Genomic DNA, 14,549 nt, shown 5'->3' with positions numbered 1-14,549 from the left:
AGCACTAGGTCTCGCCATTCTACTCGGTAATTGTAATAGGTATGGCTCTTAAGACCCTTCTTCATTTTGAGCTATGGTGAATAACGAATCTTGCGCAGCTGTTTATGGTGTGCAATTGGTTTAACTCTTCCTTAGAAGGAAGAGTTAAACCTTCCTGAACCTCATGAACCAACGTCCATCTGTAACGGCACTTGTCGCGTGCCGTTACACATGAACAGCGGGGCTAAAATAGTCACATTTAGCAATTCCTCTTAACCAATTCAGCAAATGAATTGTAAAAACTGTCAAAATGACAAATGTCAAATCAGTACAAACATGAATACAGAAATGAATTGCAAGCAGAATTGCATTTTGCGATTTTAGAAAAATGAATCATATTATGATTCATGTCATGATTCTTCAAAGCGACCATTTTAGCCCCGCAGCACACGATAAGTGCCGTTCGTCTGTAAAAAGCCTTACATTATTTTTCTGAATGATCCTTTAATAGGTGAAACCACACTAGAGCGAAACGACACGGCACGGCACTTCACTTGTGTAGGTGTGTAGTTGGTAAGACCGCAAGACTACACTCCACACAAGTGAAGTGCGGTCAGTGAACAGTGGTCTTTATATTTTAAAAAGATAAAACCGACTTCTCAATTACGTATAACTTTAAAAAGTTATACGTAATTGAGAAGTCGGTTTTTAAAAAATTATACGTAATTGAGATTTTTATCTTTTTAAAATATAAAAGACCACTGTTCACTGACCGCACTTCACTTGTGTGTAATTATTGAGAATTAAAATTCCCTATCTCAAAAACTACTTAACCGATTTTGAAAAAACTTGGAGTATTCCCTAAGTTGAATAGTACCTAGTACAGCAACAACAAGGAATGGCTGTAGTTCCGAAGATATGCGAATACGAACATAAAAAATATACCTACATTATACTTTTGAAATATGGCATTTATTTTGTTCAGACGCTGATATAGACTAACGTATTATACGAAAGCTGGGCAGTTCCGAAAATATTACATACACACGGCCCACGGATCGAATTGACAACCTCCTTTTTTGAAGTCGGCTAAAAATATTTAACACTTTTAAACTTAATTTTATACTCTGCATACTTTACTGATGATTATCACCAATTCTAGGAGTTACAGGTGATAGAATTCATTTACAAATACTTTTAAACCCTGAAGAAACCTCTTAAAGGAAATGGATGAAAGAACCTCCGCAATTTATTTTCTGTCAGCAACAATTTCTGTAACAAAACATGTTGGCTCTTAAGGCTGTTTACAAACACACGGCGCCGCAGCGGTAGCGTTTTTCGCCTCCGCGGCGCGATCATGGGTCCGATTAGTCTCGTATGTTTTTTTGAAAACTGCGGTTGGTACTACTAATATAACATATTCTGTGACTGTGGCACCACTCGCTGCCGCCGCCGCCGCCGCCGAAGAAAAGGGCCCATAGAAAAACAAGGATGAGTATTGAGTATGCAGAGGCGCCGCGCCGCCGCGGTCGCGGTGCCGCTGCCGCTGCGGCGCGTGTGTAAACACGCTTAGAGAATTGAAATATTTACTCGGCCGGCTTTTGTAGAAACTGGATGTTACCCGTAACTTTGCTCGCACAGGAATCTATTTTTGGAAACAGAAGCTATTATTTTATAATACTAATCTGTATTTTTGAAAACAATAAAAATATTTTTTTTTATATATGATAAGAACTCTCTTTAGTTCTAAATCGGTAAATCAGTTCAGTGGTTTAAGCGTGAAGACTGAAGACGTAACAAACATACACTGAAAATAGTGACAGTAGAGTTATCGGCAACAAAATTTGCATCCTTTCCCAGGTGCTAAACTTTTAAGTATTTCCATAGCAAATTTTATCTTACTTACTTCATATCTTTAACACCATCAAGCTTAAATAATAAATATGTAGTAGACAGGGGCCGTACCACGAAACTATTTTGAGACTCAAACAATCGTCCTACTCAAACGTGTAATGACGTTGTTAGAGCGACGCTGCATTCTCGCTCGATTGTTTGATCTCAAAACGGTTTCATAGTAGGCCTACTGATTACTAAACTGCTCCCGCTGAACCAATTTTAATGAAAATATGTAAATTTTCCTTAAAATCGGCTTAGTTTGATCGTGGAGTAGTGACAGACACGTATAATTTTACTCTGATAATCGTATAGTTAGTATTAGTAAGTATTTTATACGTGGGAGTGCCATACTTTGGCACGAATGGGCCGGCTCGACCGGAGAAATACCACGTTCTCACAGAAAACCGGCGTGAAACAGCGCTTGCGCTGTGTTTCGCCGAGTGAGTGAGTTTACCGGAGGCCTAATCCCCTACCCCATTCCCTTCCCTACCCTCCCCTATTCCCTTCCCTTCCCTAAACTCCCCTATTACCCTGTTCCCTCTTAAAAGGCCGGCAACGCACCTGCAGCTCTTCTGATGCTGCGAGTGTCCATGGGCGACGGAAGTTATATAGGCGTATATTGCTAACTGCTTTCGCAATCGGCTAAACAAACCCTCGTTATGGATAAAGCTAGGGAGTATATTTTTATAATAAAAGTGTGACCTAAAAACTTGGAACAATGTTATGTGACCTACTTACTGAGCACTAACCCTTGCTGCTGTAACAAACATACATACAAAAAGGAAAATATAATAATCTACGAATATAATAATTTTATTTGTATTCAAGCACAGAAACGCTTTTAGTTTTTACTTTGGTTATGTTGGAACTTGGAAGTAACTTTGTTATTTTAATATAATAATTTATTAGTGACAAAAATATTTCAACGGTGATTGTGCTTTAAAACATTTTTAATACTTTTTAATTAAAGAAAGATTTTTTTTTCATTTCGTCTTTACGTTTAAAAAGTATTTAATTGATTTTATCAAAGTTTGAATATGAATTTGATTTCCTTGATAACACACCGGTAGGAAAGAAAATTCTTTTTAAGAAAATCTGTCGGAAAACCTGCCCTTCCTGACCCATTTACTTTGTTAGATCGGGTCAATAGTTCACTGTTATGGAATTATGAACTTTATTATTTAACTGTCAGGGCTCAATTCAAGTAAAATTGGCAGTTTTTAAAATAGACCATCCAAATAATATTTAATAGCACGGTAGGTTCTATTGCAGTATTATATCGACAAATGCGGATTTTAGCAGAAAATTTTCACATATTATTTTTCTTTTATTTTATCTAATAGACATATTGCTATAATATTATTGTCGTCCAAATAGAGCTTTACACTAACGAATAGTTAGTGTAAAGCTATATATGGATTATGGACTTATTTATTTATTTTATTTATTAATTATTTCGTATTTAAAATAACTTCCGATTGCCTGAATATTTGATGTATAACGTTGAATAAAATTTAGATATACTTAAAGTGCATTTTTATTGAATTTTTCGGAACGAAAAAAGATCGGAACGGCACCTTAGGTTTATTTCCACAGTTTGTCCATACTTTTGCATTTCCGCTGATTGCCGTGCTAGCGCTACTGGTCGTTGTCTATTGTGCCCATATCATTTAGAACGCACATACTCATTCTGTCTGCTCTGCACATACTATAATAACATTATTATTGTTACAATTTATTATAAGATTTTATTGTAATAACCTTACAAAAATTTCGCATATGCATGAAAATGGTTCCGTGGTGTAGTGGTTATCACATCTGCTTTACACGCAGAAGGCCGCCAGTTCGATCCTGGCCGGAATCACACTGTTTTGTTAATTTTCTTAATATAATTTTATACGTTGGATTTAAGATATTTTTCGTTTTATTATGATTTTATCTGACGTTTAAAATTTTAACAGAATGTCAATAGCCAAATACTTAAAAAGTATAAGTTAAAGTTAACTCTACATTTTGTATATCTTATAATACTAGAGAATAGAGATCGCCCAATGGTCGAAATTCGACCTTTTTAATGATCTTCTTCTTTTGGCTCAACGTTTAAAGTATTGACTATTTCAGATTTTATAAAAAATCGACCTTTTTAATTATCTTCTTCTTTTAAGTATTGACTATTTCAGATTTAATAAAAAATCGGCCAAGTGCGAGTCGGACTCGCACACGAAGGGTTCCGTTATCCGTACTGTTATAGAGCATACGTAGACGAAAAAATTTTGTTTTTGGATGGGAGCCCCCCTTATTTTTTATTTTATTTTAAGGTAAAAGCACTAATGGTAGACTCGGAACTAATAGATGACACTTACGACAAAAATAGCATAAAAATAAGAATTAGTCTAATTTTTTTCTCAACACTATAAATTTTATAAGCTTCTCAAGCTATCTGTTGACGTGAAAAAATATATTAGGGACGCCTTCGGGAACAAAATTTTAAAATGGGATCAGTTTTCGTAAAAAATGTGACCGCGTCAACACGCGCTTGGCAGTTTCTTAGCAAATAGTTAAGGAAGGCGAAATTTTGCACGTAAGTTTTGAATACATTTATTTGATTTTTTGTAATTTCTATTGATTTCATTGGATTAATGGTCATGTTGTTTACACTAATTAATGTTTATTTATGATTTTTTATCCATTTTCCCTAACAATATAAAGGGTGTCTACTATTAGTTCTTGAAAATGTAAAAAAACCTAATAGATGACATGAAACTCATTCATCATTTTGCAATACATACTAAAGTTATTTTGTAGTTTATTCTACTGCAAATATCATCAATATTCTCTGAAAATATAATTCTATTAACAAGCTAACAAATTAGAACTACTGTACCTAAAAATTGACATATTAGACCTTGTCTGATCTAAAAATCGATTGCTTAAGTTTTTTTAGCAGTAAAAAGAAGAAAAAGGAGAGCTGAGAAAAGAAAGAAGAGGCAAGAGAAGCATGGAGACTAAAGACTCAAAATAAATTTGCTAGGAAAAATATATGAAAAATAAAAATAAAAGGAAAGATAGTTTTAGCATGGAAAAAGAATGGATAGAATCTGGAGACAACGTGGATAATATTTCATATGCATGTAGGTAGTTACTATGATAAAGTAAATGAAATCGTTCGAAAAAAACGGCAAATAAAGACCTAATAATAGGAAAAATGTTAAATGTAATGTAATGTTCTATGTCAACTATTAGTTCATATTGGTGTCTACTATTAGTGATGTTCGTTTACTGTGATGTCATCTATTAGTTGTTATGACTAAGTTTACAAAAAGACCAATAATTTATTTATTAATTGATTTGTCAGTGAATAATCATAATAGTTTTATTTTGTAAGAGTTACTGAAGACATGGAAGAAGTTATCAATCCTTTATTTTAATAAATATATATTTTACAACATTCAAATGTTCCATGTTTCCTTAAAGCGTCTGCCATTAGTGCTTTTACCTTAATATTATTCTTAAATATTGAAGTAGACATATAACTAAGGCCTTTGTGAAAATATCAAGTGCATAATGCAGGCTGATCACCTGATTGTCTGACAAGTAAGATGATCCATGCGTCGGATGGGCATGTAAAAAGTCGGTCCTGCGCCTGATCTCTCGCCAGTCGTGTCGGTCTGCCGTCCCACTGGGTTATGAGAGTAAAGGAACAGAGAGTGCTCTTGTGTACTGCGCACACACTTGGGCACTATAAAATTACTCCTGTGTAGCTGGCCTGGTTTCAATGAAACCGGCCACCGTCACCGAAACCGGTGTGGGAGCTATTATTATACTCACAACCGCCATGTTAAAAACATAGGTACTCTAAACCATAAAGTTAATATATCTAGCGGAATAGAGAAACAAAGGCCTGAGCAAGAGAGATGTCACTATCAGTAACACTGCGTGGTAAAAAGAGACGTGTGATACATGACAGCAGCATTCTTTTTTTGACGTCCAGTCGGCACGTGCCGCACGTTGACAATATAATCTCATAGAAATCATGTAAGTGTATACGTACACATATTTTTCACACAGATGAAACCAATTTCGGTTTCGTTTGACAGCTCGTGATTGTTGCTCTATTACGTAGGTATATTAACTTTATGCTCTAAACTTACACCGCCATATTAAAAACAATCAGAGTGAGACGTCGCCCTTTCTGACCTATTTCCGCACAGACGCTCATGGGTCAATATATAGACGGGAACACCATTTTAAACTCTATATAGCAGTAATAAGTGTGCTTTTAGTGTAGCAAGTTATTTCTTTAAATAGACCCTCATATTGATTGTATGCAACTGGTTCTATTAATACACGTGCCTGTCGGCCTTTCACTCACTCTAATTGTTACTAGACTTATACAACTGCACTCGGAGACAGTTAATGATTACTTAATTTTAATTTAATGCAGAGTTTGAAAGAAAATTTATGTTACTTATGAAAATCTTCATTAAATTAAAGCTTGAGTTTCTCTCGTAGATTGTAGACATGACTATGGTACACAGAAATAAATTAAGATCGTTAATACGTGGGAGAGCCATGCTTCGGCACGAATGGGCCGGCTCGACCGGATAAATACCACGTTCTCACAGAAAACCGGCGTGAAACAGCGCTTGCGCTGTGTTTCGCCGAGTGAGTGAGTTTACCGGAGGCCCAATCCCCTTACCCCTACCCTATTCCCTTCCCTACCCTCAACTATTCCCTTCCCTTCCCTACCCTCCCCTATTACAATCTTCCCTCTTAAAAGGCCGGCAACGCACTTGCAGCTCTTCTGATGCTGCGAGTGTCCATGGGCGACGGAAGTTGCTTTCCATCAGGTGACCCGTTTGCTCGTTTTTATTTCATTTAAAAAAAAAAAAAGATCTTAATTTATTTCTGTGCTATGATAGCCGTTCCCAGTGACTTCGTACGATCAAAGTCACTCAAGATTTCGCTCGATGAAATATAGCCCTGTTACTCTCTATCTACTTTATTATTATGTAAGCTAAATAACAAGGGGCATTTTTGTATGGAACCCGTACCCAAGCTGTAGCACATCCAGACATAATATATCAAATGAAAGGGCTTGAAAAGCTGTACATTTTATTGTATGACAAAAAATCTCTAGCTAAACTTTTAAAAGTTAAGGAGAGTAGAAGGTATTAAAAAAGACAAAAAAAACATCCTGTATTATTGTATCAATTTATAGTGTTGCTGGTAAGGAATCATTTATGGAAAGTAATTGTATAATATGGCAAACTTGAGGAAAGAGTTGTGTTTAATATTGTTTCATATTTTAAAGAAATGTATGAGAAAACAAAATCTAACCTTTCTTGGATTTTATGTCAGTGTGACAGTACTGCCCAGTTTAAAGTTTTTATGGGTTTTAGCCATAAAAACTATGGCAGTACTGATTTAAAGAATAGTTTCTTAACGTACTTTTGTACAAAAACTTGTATGTACTTTAGTAAACTGAGAGTGAGGATACTGCTTCTTAAACACACGAAAATCGACCGGCCCGTCATCTTTATAAATAGTCACCCCTCCCCCTGCCCTCGGAAACCTCTCTGTCAAGGTCAATCCAATATTTACCTGGCCCTTATACCAAATACTTATTGGTTAATGGTACAAGTACTTAAATCATTGTTGCATCATTGAAATTGTGCTTCAATTCTGAGTGTGTAGTGACTTTAACGAGTGATTATGGCGGCTTATAGCTGACTACTGTGTAAATTATATGGAATTTACGAAGGAACTGTAAATTATCCCGCAAAAAGTAGCCTATTCACTTCCTTGTAATCTATCCTGTATCTGTGCCAAATGATTGTCAGTAAGCTAAAATTTTCATTACTACAAGGATATCTGAAGACTAACGATTATTTCGGTTAAGTATATACGAGAGCGAATAAAACAGAAAATAAAACATAGTCCTTCTTTCTTCACACTAACGTACGTCTTTCATATGCCAGGTGATAAAGAAAGACGCGGAATCAGCGCCAAGTTAGTGTTACCCAAAGGGTGCAAACGGGACCCTATTCATGAGACTTCGATGTCTGTCTGTCCATCTGTCTGTCTCCAGGCTGTATCTCAAGAACCGCTATAGCTAGAGTTCTGAAATTTTCACAGATTGTGTAATGTGTATATCTGATGCCGCTATAACAAAATAAAATTAATATGTAAAGGGGGCTCCCATACACCAAACGTGATTTTTTTGGCCTTTTTCACACTTGCTATTTTCACAAAGGCCTTAATTACATGTCTACTTCAATATTTAAGAATACTTAATATTAAAATAAAATAAAAAATAAGGGGGGCTCCCATACAAAACACAATTTTTGGTCTATGTTTGCTCTATAACACTACGGAACCCTTCGTGCGCGAGTCCGAATCGCACTTGGCTGATTTTCTTAATAACTCGATACATATTACACATACATCATTTTTATATCCATATCCGCTGGTACAGACCCTCACAAATTTATTGTAGTATATCTATGTTTAAAAAATGAAACAATTCATAGCTTTTTATCAAGTATGAAATGAATTATAAAATCATGAATTTTGCTCTAGTAGTTCTTTGCAACATTGTGTAACAATTAAATAGACTCATAATTCGCACATATAATTACAAGATATTTACATGCAACATTCAGCCAATTAGTCGTAATCTATAAAAGGATGGACAAAGGAAGCTGATAGTTTAAACCTTCACTATGAAGGAACATAATATATGTATGTTTCAGTTTCTATTAGTTTGTTACGTGCAGTATGTAGCGTGCGGTGATCCGGAGTTGGTGGCGTATTACAATAGAACGGATCCGGCTGCGCGACAACTATGGGAATTCAAAAATACCCATCCGGTACGTACACACAGACTCATTATGATCTATTTTGTCTTGTTAGTAAATAACTAAATAAGGACCAACAAGACAAAATAAGACCTCTCACAAACATCAGTGAAAGAATGACTCTGTCATCTTAAATACTTCCCAAGATATCACAATCCAAAAATCACTTAAATATACTTCCTAAAACTATTGCCCAATTGGTTAATTGTTAAAATTTTCAAATATGATGTGGTAATGATTCCTGTTCAATGTTTTACAACAGAATACAAATAACTTTAATGTTATACAATCATATTAAAGAGTTTGCAATTGGAAACATAATGTTTGATGAAAATACTAAATAGGAATAAATAAGGACTGAATATTAAACTAATACTAAATATTGATATATTCTCTTCAGGAACCCATCGGATTGCTCACAACGGGTTCCGGAAAACTCGTTGATATCAGAGAAACAGTGGCAATAAATTCTGATCCGTTTTCGAACCTGTACAACGTGGACATTATCACGCAACTGAACGCCGAGAGAGTGCCAGAGAGAGTGGTGCACGCAAAAGGCACGGCAGCCTTTGGGTACTTTGAAGTGACCCACGATGTCTCCAAGTACACCAAAGCCGACGTCTTTAACGGAATCGGCAAGAAGACTCCACTGGTTGCACGATTCTCGACCGTGCTGCAAAGCCTCGGAGGCGCCGATGCCTCCAGAGAGATGAAAGGCCTGGCCGTCAAGATGTACACGAACGAAGGAAACCTGGATTTCCTGTGTATAAATTTTCCTACATACTTCTACAGAGATGCGAACGACTTCCTCCATTTCGTCCACTCCTTCAAACGGAACCCTAAAACTGATCTTCCGGACTTCACGAGCGCGTTTGACTTCATCACCAAACGACCGGATTCGTTCCACGGCTTCCTGTGGTTCCTCTCCGACTTTGGCATTCCAAACGGTTACCGGAAGATGGACTCCTTCCCGGTACACACGTACGTCATCAATAACAAGAAGAGGGAGAGATATTTCGTCAGATTCAGCTTCAGATCCGAGCAGGGAGTAGAGAACTTGTCGTCGGAGGACGCGAGAGAGATATCGTCCCGTGACCCCAACTACTTCAACAGAGATCTATACAACGCCATCGAGGAGAAGAATTACCCTGCTTGGAGATTAGAGATGGACTTGATGACGTACGATCAAATAAAGAAGGTGGATTACAATCCTTTCGAAGTCACCCGCAGCTGGAAAAAGGGCACCTACAAGACTGTGCCGATTGGACGACTTGTCTTGGACAGAAATCCGGACAACAACTTCGCAGTGTCAGAGCAGAGCACCTTCAGCCCCGCAAGACTGGTCCCTGGTATTCCTGGCCCCATAGACACCATGTTCAGGACCCGACGACAGTCCTACCGTGATGCCCAGTCCTACAGAATGAGTATCAACCACAACAAAATCGAGGTGAACGCACCAAAGTATTCCAAGAATTATTTGAGAGACGGAAAACCACCGGTGGGAGAAAACGGCAGGGACGCTCCGAATTACTATCCCAACTCCTTTAACGGGCCCATTCCTTACGTGGACGCTGATCTGCCAAAAGAGAGACTGTCGCTATTGGAATCGAACGCTGTCGATCTGGAGCCAGCAGCTACATTTTATAATGATCTTCTGAACTGTCAGGAGAGAGAGCGGCTCGCTAATAACAGCGCTCCGTTGTTGGCAGTAGTTCCGCCGTTCATGCAGAGAAGGATGTTGAAATTGTTTACCTTGGTCGACGTGGACCTTGGGAGGAGAGTCACGGAGAGTTTGGAGAAGTTTTTGAGGACTCCGCCACCTCCTCCGCCTAAACCCTTGATACCTTCGGAGAAATATTATAAGCAGCAGCAGCAGACGAAGAAAAAAAAGTCGAGAAATGAACAAAACAAGCCGACGGCAACGGAGGAATGTTACAGACATTAAAACGTTGATCGTTTACAACAGTGTGTCTATTTCCACTTGTTTTGTTTCTATCTTCAGGCACTGATTAAATGTGAGTTCTTGCAGATATTCGTTTTTAAATGTTTCGTACCATGTAAGTATGTATAATATACTATAGGTTGTGGTCTGTAAAGTGTATGTCATCTACTTGACAAGATGAAGATACTCAATTGGTAAAAAATTCTCTTCTAACTTTTTCATTGTAAAAATGTAGACTTACTTAAATTAATATCTTCCGACACTAAATATAGCTGTGATCACGGCATTCATTTTGATCGGCTTTTATCTGAATCCTATTAATGTACGAGGTCGTAAAGTGGAGGTTGTTTCGACCACCGCGACACCCCCTCAGCCTTCTATGGAGATCTTCTTGGCGGGGGGGTAACCGTGGGGGTGTCTAGACAAACCTTTCCTATTCACTGGCAAGGAAACCTGAACCTGATTAGGTGCCTGTGGTTTAGAAAATAATGGATATTAATTTAGAAAATGGAAATAGATAGGAAAGGTTTAGAAAACATTGAGTTCAATATTTTCTGAGAGTAGGTATAGCTAATATTGTTCTAATAAAAATTGCTCTTTTGGTGACCATGAATTATATAAACCACTCCAAGCTGTAGAATGTAGATTCTAGATTTGAAGGTCTTTACTTCCTAAACAGTTTATTTTCTCTGACAGTTGGTATACCATAAATACTTAGTAAACAAATAAGATTATCTTAAGTAATACTTTTATCTTAAGTAAATAGTAATTTGTAAACGTATAAAGTGAAATCTTAAGAAAATTAATTATTGATGCTTTATTCAGATATAAATAATTTAGCAACAATTGAAATCCTTCCATTGTAAATAAAAACCGGAAAACGAGTTTCCTCCGTTATACCAATATACGTAATAATATAGTTGCACTTGAAATTGTAGGTGTGTTCGGATGTCTTGCTAATTACTTGGAATTAATTAATTTAAACCAATCAATGTAAGTGGTTTTATTAATCAGGAGTATTGGTGTTGCGTGTCTGTTTGCAGTTCGCGTCAGTGAAACAAATTGAAAGGGATTTATCTATACAGTGTGTAACAAAAATAAGTGATAATACTTTAGGGTGAGTACGTGTTCCTTGTAGAGAGTTCACTGTGAAAGTAGCAGCGCTGAAAGACGAAATTTTTTTTTCACTTTTGTATGAGCAAGGGCCCGAGCGTCACGAGTTTCCCCATACAAAAGTGAAAAATTTTTTTGGTCTTTCAGCGCTGCTACTTTTACAGTGAATTCTCTACAAGGAACACGTACACACCCTAAAGTATTATCACTTATTTTTGTTACACCCTGTATATAATGCTACATAATATATATTGTAATCTTATCTTTTATCTTTAAACGAGCAATTCTTGTATATTATATATATTCATAATTGGAATATCGGAATCGGCTCCAACGATTTTCATTAAATTTAGTATATAGGGGGTTTCGGGGGCGATAAACCGATCTAGCTAGGAATCATTTTTTGAAAATGTCTTTTTTATTCGTGTTTCGATGATCAATAAACTGAAAAATATGACTCTTCCTGACATCTATTGGCGAATAATAATACTATTTTGTGAGCAACTAATTGCTTTAACGACACAACAACAGCTAAAGCTATTCCAGCAGATGGCGTTGTTAAGTAACACGAAGTCAATGAGTGTTTGTTATACCGAGCAAAGCTTGGTCATCCAGGTACTTAAATATTATTTATTAACACAACATCTACATTTTCATTAAAATAATATTTGCTTGATTTTGCACTGTTTCATAAAGAAGAAAGCCTTTGATTTGATATACTTACTCCAAAACTACTTTTATTGCTGAGGAGCGATTTTAATGACTAATGACTAATGCTGCTGACAAATTTCTTATTTAAGTATAGTGAATAAATATTATTCAGTAGGTAATTGTTTACATAAATGGGGAATACCTAGTTGTAATTTAGCATAAAGATCTCTAAAAGACTATAAAATAGATGAATTTTCTAGGCTCTAATTCATCAATAGGTGCGCATGTTCCACTGGAGTGCACGTTTCCATACCAATTGGCTTGGAAACCCCGCTTTTAGCTCCCTCATTATTATGTGCTTAAAATAACACATGGTATACCACATACGTGTATTTAAAAAATAAATGCCAAATATTTATACGCGCAATGTTGAAACTTTAAATAGAATGAGTCGGAATATTTCACTAGTCAGTACTAAGGCATTATTAACACTACGAAAGGATTGACTAACCAAAGTCAAATCGCTTTTTCTACGTATAGGACAAAGACAACACCATAAGATAAATCCCAGGTCTTCATTTATTAACAGTAAGTACAAATATGGAAGTTTGTATTCAGGTAGGTTCTGTAGCTCTACCATGAGTTTAAAGCTATAGTATTTATCGATACTCTATACCGACTACGTATTAGTATGGCGATTTTAGTTCCGCAAGTAACCGCTAGAGGCGATGTAAAATTTGCCATACTAAAATTTACGGTAGTCGGTATCGAGTCTCGAAAAATATTATAGCTTTAAACGCATGGTAGAGCTACTGTTCCTTTTAAGCCGATTTGTTTTTGTTTGCAGTAAGGAACCTCAAATATACCTTTGGCCAAAGGTTTTGTGAGTCGTGACTCATGAGTCGCAGAATTTCTGCCGCGTAAATATCTTTTCATACAAATCATGACTGACAAAATTACGCTTGTTTGGCTTTCTTAAATTATTTTCTTGAAGTGCCATCTATTGGTATCATAGCGTACTATAATGACAGCAACTTTGTTAAAGCACTCGGGCTCCTCAAAGACTATGCTACTACCTCTGTAGTTCCAAAATATTACAAAAGATGGCGCTTATGGATAAAAGTAAGATAATAAAATGTCTTTAATTTTTGTTTTTTGTCTGAATTAAGATATCGCACCTATATATTCACCTTTAATCTGTGGATATCTAAAATATGTGTTTTTTGTGTCGTAATTAAAGGTCAACAAAATCTTTTGTAAGCAACTAAGCTAATTTTTGATCAATAAAATCGACTCTATAGTCATCTCCCGTATGGTCTAGTGGCTAGGATACCTGGCTTTCACCCAGGAGGCTCGGGTTCGATTCCCGGTACGGGAAAACCTTTTTGTAATATTCACTAGCGCTTCGCATGGGTATAAAATATAATTTATAGCCTATGTCACCCACTGAAAAAAAAAATCGTGGAGCCCGCAATATTTTGATAATTCACGAAATCACAAGAAAACCTCAAAATTACAGTATTCTATTTAATGGATGTTAATATAATATTATTTATAAGCATTCCTCTTCAATCACTCTATTTATAAAAAAAACCGCATCAAAATCCGTTGCGCAGTTTTAAAGATTTAAACAATAAACATACAAAGGGACATACTTAGGTACAGATAAACTTTGTTTTATAGTTTGTAGTGATAAAATTGTATGTTTTTTAACCGACTTTATTATTATAATATTATATTAATCACACTTACAAGGAAATGCTTTAGGTATCAATCAGTTGGTCTATCTAGTAGTAATAGTTGGGGAGGGGAAGAGGGGATTTCGGGACAAGCTCGAGCGTGTCAGATTAAGTTATCATGGTATAGAAATCAGATTTTTCACATGGTGGGTTAAAAATAAATAAATATTGAAATGTCATCTGATCTGTCAGATTAAGAAAGGGGATGTTTAGTATACCCCAAAGAAGCTTCCATATAAAGCACTGACGATTCAAAGGTAAGGTAAGCCTGTAGGGACATTTTAAAATATAAAAAAATAAAGCTTCATATTTTCTTAACTAAGCTTCGCAGATATTTTATTTTGCACTAAACTAAAAGATTTAGTCCTT

General features: G+C 36.2%; 1 protein-coding gene and 2 non-coding genes across 3 annotated transcripts; all 3 read left to right on the top strand.

Moving 5' to 3' along the window:
• Positions 1 to 3,666: 3,666 nt before the first annotated feature.
• On the top strand, positions 3,667 to 3,739 carry Trnav-uac. The gene has a single exon. It is a non-coding gene; the product is annotated as a tRNA-Val (tRNA).
• A 4,861-nt stretch (positions 3,740 to 8,600) lies between these two features.
• LOC121733678 (catalase-like) lies at positions 8,601 to 10,765 on the top strand. Its single transcript, XM_042124012.1, has 2 exons — positions 8,601 to 8,747; positions 9,136 to 10,765. Exons 1-2 carry the CDS (start codon positions 8,601 to 8,603, stop codon positions 10,678 to 10,680), a joined length of 1,692 nt encoding a protein of 563 aa, XP_041979946.1. The 3' UTR covers positions 10,681 to 10,765.
• A 2,982-nt stretch (positions 10,766 to 13,747) lies between these two features.
• Positions 13,748 to 13,819, top strand: Trnae-uuc. The gene has a single exon. It is a non-coding gene; the product is annotated as a tRNA-Glu (tRNA).
• Positions 13,820 to 14,549: the final 730 nt, after the last annotated feature.

This window comes from Aricia agestis, chromosome 14 (assembly GCF_905147365.1).
Source record: "Aricia agestis chromosome 14, ilAriAges1.1, whole genome shotgun sequence".
Taxonomy (NCBI): domain Eukaryota; kingdom Metazoa; phylum Arthropoda; class Insecta; order Lepidoptera; family Lycaenidae; genus Aricia; species Aricia agestis.
The sequence above is the reverse complement of the archived record's forward strand: the minus strand, read 5'-3'. Positions and strand labels throughout refer to the sequence as shown.

Coding starts and splice junctions, on each gene's coding strand:
- LOC121733678 (XM_042124012.1), top strand. CDS start 8,601: ATGAAGGAACATAATATATGTATGTTTCAGTTTCTATTAGTTTGTTAC. Junction 8,748..9,135: donor AATTCAAAAATACCCATCCG/GTACGTACACAC, acceptor TATTCTCTTCAG/GAACCCATCGGATTGCTCAC.